General features: G+C 39.9%; 1 protein-coding gene across 1 annotated transcript in view; it reads left to right on the forward strand.

Annotated features, from left to right (window-relative positions):
- Positions 1 to 8,273, forward strand: part of SPRY3 (sprouty RTK signaling antagonist 3) — a 44,681-nt gene extending 36,408 nt beyond the window's left edge. The window contains exon 2 of the mRNA XM_082263772.1: positions 5,337 to 8,273. Within this exon, the coding sequence (XP_082119898.1) occupies positions 5,434 to 6,306 (873 nt within the window). The 5' untranslated portion in view covers positions 5,337 to 5,433 and the 3' untranslated portion in view covers positions 6,307 to 8,273. The remainder of the gene's footprint in view (positions 1 to 5,336) is intronic.
- The last annotated feature ends 369 nt before the right edge of the window (positions 8,274 to 8,642 follow it).

Here is an 8,642-nt window from a genome sequence, read left to right on the forward strand (position 1 = left end):
GAATTTATTTGTGGTGCCATTCCACATTTACCCATGGCATGTGTGAGCAATATATCATTTTGTGACAACTTTGTGTAAAAAGCAAATAAAAAATTGTCCTATTCCCGAAACCTGTGGCAAAGTAGAAAAAAATTCCATGGACTCAATATGCCTCTCAGAAAATAGCTTGGGTGTATACTTTCTAAAAAGTGGTCATTTGGGGGTTGTTTGAACTCTTCTGGCATTTTATGCCCAATATTAGAAGCTTATGCCACACATCACCCAGTCTTCTAACCATTATTCTGACACTGTTTGTTTACATGAAACATTATTTTTTTACTAGAAAATTACTTTGAACCCTCAAAAATTGTATATTTGTTTAAAGCAGAGGCCCTACGGAACAAAATGGCGGGAGTTGCAATTTTTTTTTTGTCACATAGTATTTGCGCATAGATTTTCCAAACCCAATTTTTTGGGGGGAAAAAAATCTTTTTTAAATTTAATGCGCAAATACACTATATATTGCCCAATTGTTTGGTAAAATATTAAATATGATCTTGTGCCGAGTACATAGATTATGACATGCTTTAAAATTGCACACGCCCGTGCAGTGGCAACAAACTACATACATTTTTAAAAGCCATTTACAGAGGAGGTCTACTGCAAGAATTACTGCCCTCTATCTGACGTTCGCAGCGATACCTCACATGCATGCTGCAATTGCTGTATACATATGACATCAGACCGATGCTTGCGGTCGTCTTTGTGCGTAAACACGGGGAGACAGGGGTTGCTTGAATTTTTTTTATTATCATTATTTATTTTGCTTTTTTGTTTTATTTTGACACCTTCCCTTTATTTATTTTATTTTATTTTTTATCATTTTTATTATATTTGAGTTGAAATATCCCCTATGATAGCAATAAGTAGTGACAGGTACTCTTTTTAAAAAAAAAAATTGGGGTCTATTAGACTCCAGATCTCTCCTCTGCCCTTAAAGCATCTGACCACACCAAGATTGGTGTGATAAGATGCTTTCCCAATTTCCCAATGGCGCTGTTTAGATCTGGTGAAACCAGAGTCATGAAATGCTCATAGCTTCCGGTATCTTAGGCCATAGAGATAATTAGAGTCATTCTGGTCTCCAATTAGCTCTATGGTCAGCTGACGGAACCAAAAGATAAAAAAGAGGGGCACACCGTCCTAGTGCATTACCACTAAAAACATTTATTAAAATTAAAAAAGCATAAAATATACTCACAAACAGAGTGTGATAATACACACATATCAACAATTCAATGTATTAATAAAAACGTCTCCAAGGAGGCCAGGCACTGCGTGGTGCTGCTGTAGCTTAGGCTGGCTAACGCGTTTCGAGGGCGAACCCCCTTCCTCAGAGCCAAGAAATGCTGCTGCCGCACACTGTGCAGTTGGGGGGCTAAATGGAGACTGGCTCCACCCACTCCGGACATGCCCCGTGGGGGGCACAGGTCAACAGGCGGGGGATGGTGGAACCATCCACCCACACCAGTAGGATCCACCCAACCCCCCAACTGCAATAGGTAGAGGCAGCTGCATTAATAATGAGCAGCATCTAAAACACTCATCAGAAGAAAACAAACAAACATGAGCAGGTAATGTTCCTAAGGTGACGTACATGAGTACAGTAGAATAAACGACTATACAGATAATGTGACACATATACACATTTTTTAGAACAATGCGTTGTGTATATGTGAGAGAGATCCGCCCTCTGTGTCCACCCCATCCCCTATGCCACATATGCTCTTTTTTTAACTGCGGTGGTGAAATCACCTCCTACAGTGTTGCAATCATTTATTTATTATTATAATAATAATATATTATATAATTATTATTATAATAGCATACAGTACAGTAAAATGGTGGTATATGTAAAGCAAACTATGTTTAACAATGAAAAACAGTAACAATAACACATTACAGTATAGCAGTAAATTAAAAAAGTACAGAAAAAGAGTAAGAACAGAACGTTAACTCAATAAAACTACAACTATTTTTGCCTTTTTTAAAAAAAAAAAATGTAATTACATTTTTTTTTCAACTTTTTTTTACACTTTTTTTGTAACTGTAAAAAAAAAAAACTTTAAACGTTCCAGGCTAGGGTCTCTCAAAATGCAATAGCCATCTAACATCTTTCCAGACTTTCGTGCCCTAGACTGTGCCATGCTGTACCCTATACTAATACTCTACTAGTGTGTGGTAGTTACGGAAACATTCCCCAATGCAGAGACCAGGTTGGCCAGGACAGGAGGGACAAAAAAAGTGAGTGTCACGCCTATATCCGCGTTTTCTACAGATACAACATCTTCTTTGGGGTGCTCTTTGGTAGAGGTACCAGGGAGGACATCCACGAAAACATTCCGTGTGTCCCTCCACTTCACTGCAAGCAATTTATTACACTTCAAGCAGGCTCTCCCCCCCCCCCCCCCATCTAAGTCGGGAATCTACAAGCTGTTGGGGGAACCCCCGGCGATTAGGCGGCACTGTGCCACATGCGCCAATCAAAATCAAAAAAGTGACTAAAAAGTGGCACGCTTTTGTAATAATTGTCTAGGTATAAATGGTACCCCTTTCCGAATAAGGGTGACACTATGTTCCAAACAATCTTGCCACTGCTCACCATGTAGTCTGGGCAGTTGGGGGGCTCCACATTGCTACCTTTTTTCTCGTAAATCCAGAAAATACATGTTTAGCCAGTTGCCCTGTCACAGAGCTTATACATCTTGACCCCATATCTGGCACGCTTGCTGGGGAGAAACTGTTTGAAAGGAAGGCAGCCAGAAATTTTAAACAGGGACTCATCAACACAGACAGCTGGTTGGGGCATATACAAGGCTGCAAACTTCTGGTTGAAGGGATTTATGAGAGGCTGAATTTTGTGGAGCCGGTCATATTCAGGGTCACCCCGAGGATGACAGAGTTCATTGTCACCAAAGTGAATGAACCACAAGATTTGCTCGTATCTAGTCCTTGTCATGAACACGGGCATATGATGAATGGTTCAGTGGACCAATATGACCGCTACTCACTCTTTTAGTAATGCCCATGATGAGGGATAGGACCAGACAGGTTTTAAATTCGGGAACAGTGATAAGTTTCCATGCAAATTCTCTGGAAAGGGTAAAATTTAATTAAAATTAATCGGCATATAAATTTCTCTGGTCCACAATAGATCTGTACAGATATTCCGTGAAAAACAGCTCATGAAAATCAAGGGGAGTAAAATTGGCTGTTTCCACCTGAATTCCAGGTTGGCCAGTGAATGGGGAAGTACGAGCGCTGCAGAAGTGGTGGGCTACCAATCAGGATTTGCAAGCGCATCGGGAAGGACACCATGGGCTCTATGGGCCTGTCTTTGAATTCTTGGTGGCTGTGGGAGACTACTTGTGCTATCCACTGCACCAGCTTGAACTGCACTTAAGGGACTCGCCATGTCACCAAGTGATACTGCAGTGCTGGTTTGACTATGACCAGGATGTAGTAGGCCGCTGTTGCTTGCCAGTTCACCAGAAGGTTGAGCGGCACTAGTACTGACACTCTGCTGCATACGAGAATACTGCGATTGTCGCACCTGAGCAACTGAATGGGGTCGGGTACGCCTGACCTTAGCAGGGACCACTACTCCGTCTTCAGAGCTATCTGTCAGGGTGCTGCTTCTCTCTACAAGTTTGAATACTGAGCCTGATTCTGACTGTGAGGCTTCCCCATCACTCTCATCTGTCATGCTTAGTATTGTGTAGGCCTCTTCACTAGTGTACCTCTGTTTGGACATTTTGGCCAATACATTTATAGGTACCTTGCGGGACTCACAGGTAAAAAAGCACCTGATTGTCAAGGACTCTTTGAACTGCTACCAAAAATGTTAACTGCTAGTGCTAGCATAGATCAGGCCTGACTCTGCTAATGCTGCGGTTTAGTATGCTGTGTATTGGAAGTGACAGTAATCTGCTGATACTGCCCTTCTTGGGGGATGGGCGGAGGGGCTAAACACAGGTGCTGGCAGGTGTCAGGGCTGATCCTGCTAATGCTGCATTTTGGGAACACGATATTAAACTGTTAGGGGCGCCAGTATAGTTCTCATATTAATCTGTTTAGACACTAAACTAGTAATGAAGGTGTGTGTGTGTGTGTGTCTGGCAATCAAAGGGTTAAAATGTATTACTATATATGTGGCAGGCAATCTGACGCTGTCCTGAATTGACGCTTACTAACTGATGTCACCTGCGACACCAATACAGTGGTCAGAAAAAGATCTGTGCACTATAATAGTGTCACAGGGCAATACAGGGGTTAACTGGAGGTGCTCAGGGGGTTATATTTTTATTAGGGGATGTATGGCGGGTACTCTAAACCTATCTGAGACAGACACTAATTACCACTAACTGCTGCTGACACTAACTGACATCACAGTGATCAGTAAATTATCTGTTTACTATATATAGTGACACTGTGACAGGGAGTGGAAGGGTTAACTGGGGGGTGATCAGGGGGTTAAATATTTGCCTATGTGTACTGTTGTCAGTGTAGTGTTTGTGTACTCACAGTTGATGCTCTCTTCTCTCATGCTGGAACTGAAAGGGGCTTACATTATACAGGCACAGGACATTCTGCAATTGGTCAGAACCGATCACCAGGTCCAGTTCAACGATTGGCCTGCACCAGATGACTGATTGGTTCTGAACCAAATCAGCACATTGTAGGGAAGACAGGCCCCTAGCCCAGCATGGGCCCCTCGCACAGCTGTGATTTTTGCATGGGTTATGTACAGCACAGTGATGATGTTACTGCTACTTTTTACAGGGCAATATCTGGGTTTGAAAAGGTATTTTGATGCATGCAAAGTGGATTTATAAGCTTTGTGGCTATTTAGGAATATATTACATGTTTGAAAGTGGTTGTGTCCTGAATTTAGATTTAAATATGCTGGTTTGAATGCCTCTTTTCATGGTGCTGTTGCAGTAGGGTGAACCCCCTGCTAAGTAGTTTGTTTATCTTTGTTTCAACCCTTGCCCTAGGGTCCTCAGGAGGCATTCTTCTCAACAAATAACTGTTTTTTTCTGCCCACAAGCCTAGGATATGAAAAGAAAACTATAATGCTGCAATGTTTAATACAGTCAATGTGTACACACAATATGGCAGTTATTGTAATAAGGACTTATTATGCAAGTTATTTTCCTGCAAGTTTAAAAAAAACTAAAGGTTAATAATGATGACATTTATTACTTATTTCCTTGGCATGTCATAAAACAATATTGTATACTTTCATCTATTTGATATATCACATATACATTTTAAATATATTTTGTATTTTCCAGGATCTTCTGATGTACCTTGATGGAAGATACAACTTGAACATATTACTATCCAAAGAGTGACTGTCATTACATACAAAAGGAAGGAGGTTGTAAGGCCATGGATATTTCAACTGGAGACATCCAGCAGGTCCTTTCCCTTGACCAAATTCGTTCCATCAGGGCAAACAATGATTATGTGGAGCGACCAGCTGTCTCGTTCATGCAGACTTGGTCTAATCCTTCCATTTCCCAACATGCTGCAAAACAAGAGTGGTCTAATGACCACCTGGTGTCCTATAATCACCAGGATCTACATCGCAGCCAAAGCCATCAACACCAATCACAACATCTTGTCCACGATCTAAGTCATTCCAGTACAATAAGCTCAGTTTCTCGGAGTACCACAGCATCAGACCAGAGACTGCTAACTGGAATCACTCCATCTAATTCAGGGCATTCACTTATGAGGACACAGCCTAAGGATGGTGACCTGAAGCAAGACCAGTTTATTAAAGGGATAATGGAGAAGTCAGATAGATACATGGGCCATCTTTTCATCTGTGAGGAGTGTGGGCGTTGTATTTGTGATGAATGCACACAAGTTCGGAAACTCCCTTCTTGTTGGATTTGTAACCAGCGCTGCTTGTGCTCGGCCAAAAATGTCATAGAGTACGGAACTTGCCTTTGTTGTATCAAAGGCCTCTTCTACCACTGCTCTTCCGATGATGAGGACAACTGTGCTGACAACCCCTGCTCTTGCAGCCAGGGATCCTGCTGTGCTCGATGGGCAGTCATGAGCTTCCTTTCTTTTTTCATGCCCTGTCTATGCTGCTACCCTCCTCTTAAAGGTTGCCTGACACTCTGTCAGAAAGGCTATGACAAAGTAAAAAGACCAGGCTGTCGCTGTGAGAATCATACCAACACTGTCTGCAGGAAAATATCTTCATCTAGTGGCACACCATTCCCAAGGCCTTTTGACAAACCAGTATGACCTAAGAAGACCATCATGGATATGATTCTACTTCCTACTCTCCTTTAGTACTTCCCGCTGTCCACTTCTTGGAAACACTTGGTGCCAGAGTCAGCGAAAGCCTTACCAACACCCTAATAACAATTCAGGAATGTAAGAAATATTTTTAACCGAATGTAATTTGGGTGAAACAATATACAATTACATAAAGATATACAGATTAAAAAGACACCTCTTAAACTCCTTAAGTTCACGCTGCAGTAGACCATGTGACTTTTGGTTCTGTAATGATGACATTGAGATCTCTGCCATATGATTTCCTCTGAGTAGGATATCATCTGTGTGAGGATGGAAGTTATATAAAAGCGGTCTGAAGAAATCTTTCACCTGGACATTTTACAAGTGAAACACTTAAAAAAAGCCAGGACAACTGTCCACGTATTAAGCAAACTTGGCACATGGTGATATATTCTTTAGCTGTGTTGAGAAAGGAACAATAAGGAAGTATAAAACCCAAGATCAACTGCAAAAGCTTATTATAAAAATGAAATGCGTGCACTTTAATTTAGCAGACATAGCAATCACAAGAGGAACTGCACTTGTAAAACAGTATATAGAAGACATTGAAGGTAAATTGCAACACGAATCAAACAGGGAAAAGGAAAAAAACATATTTAAAGGATGCTTGGATTAGTCAAATTAGAATTAACGCCTGATTAATCCACATCTAGCATACATTTGATGCAATGACAAGCTAGGGAGCCATATTTTATTTATTCTTTCAATTCAAGAAGGAAATCTTTATTAAACTACTTTTCAACTAGGTGAAATGCATTTTGTCAAATATCAAGATATGATGTAAACCAAAGGAGATATATTTTGCATGGATAGGTTATGTTTCTATTCTTTCTTGCCCATACCTCTGTATTATTATATTTGTTAAGTTTTTAGCCACTGTTTCTATAGTGGCATTGAATGCAAACACTTTCATTTTAATATCCACTGGGGATAATTTATCAAAATTAGTGTAAAATAGTGCTACCAATAACAAACAATGAGATGTCAGCTGTTATTTTTTTAATACAGGTTATAAAATGAAAGCTGGCTCCTGACTGATTGTTATGGGTAGCAGCACTTTTGTTTTTTTGTTTAATTTTTTTTTATATCGATACCCACTATGTTCCAGGAACCTTGTGGGTATAGTCTTGCTGGTGTATCCTGTGGTAGAATTATAAGCTAGTCCAGAATGGACAGATATACCACTTGAGGTGGGGATGGGGAGGGGGTATTTATAAATTGATGGAATAATGAGTATTATTTTGAATTAACTGTGGGACTAGAACTCAATAAATGAAATGTATAATTTTCTATAGGTCTGCAAAAAGAAACTACATTGGGAAAACCCAAAGTCAAACATCTATAAATACCCAACTAAGTCATATATAATATTAAAAACATGCACAATTAAAGGGAATCTGTGAAGACAGATATATGGGAATCGCTAATACTGACCTGTTCTTGAAGCTGCAAGCTCCAAATCTATAATATTTATCTTTTTTTTTTTTTTATCTCAAAATTGTATATTAAATGTCAGGATGTTTATTAGACACGTGCTGCTTCTGAATTTGTGGTTTACCACAGCAGAATGCCTGCCCTGGATCTTGCCCTTCAAAAGCAATCAACAGCGATAACTATCAAATTTGTTCACTGACAGGTTCCCTTTAAGAGATGTAGAAAATCTGTAGCATGGTCTAAGTATTTATATTCTCAGAAGTTACCTGGGATTCTTTGTTATGGCAAAGAGCAACATGAAAACGAATGTAACCCCCAAACAACCAATTAGAAATAGTATTGCATTGTTCTGCCAGCTAAATTTGTTACCAGGAGATATTGGAACATGTCAATGCTCTTTTCACTATTTAGAATCATCTCTGCCTATTTCAGATTGTTACCATGAAGGTATTGAGGCAATAATTTACATTAAATTTACAATTTCCTTCTGTTTTTTGAAAATCCATAGACAATGTCAATGGAGCAGTAATAGTATCCCCACTTGCTACTGTGCTCATCCCAACTAACAAAATCCCTTTTCTAAGACCACATGTTTGGATCTCATCTGTTTTGTGAAGTTCTAAAATTATAGACACACTTTTAACACTGTGCAAAGTATATGCCCTTGACGATATGAGAGAATACACATTGCTTAAAAGAGGAGACCTAAAAGAATAATACCTAATAAGTTGTTTCAGGGGTTTATGGAGGGAGAGTGCTTTGCAGTAAGGCATGGGTTCAGTGCAACAATGGGGATGGTTACTGAAAGCAGTTTTATGTATATAGGATTATATACTCTTCTATAA

This window comes from Pelophylax lessonae (assembly GCF_965119305.1).
Source record: "Pelophylax lessonae genome assembly, chromosome: 7".
Lineage (NCBI taxonomy): Eukaryota > Metazoa > Chordata > Amphibia > Anura > Ranidae > Pelophylax > Pelophylax lessonae.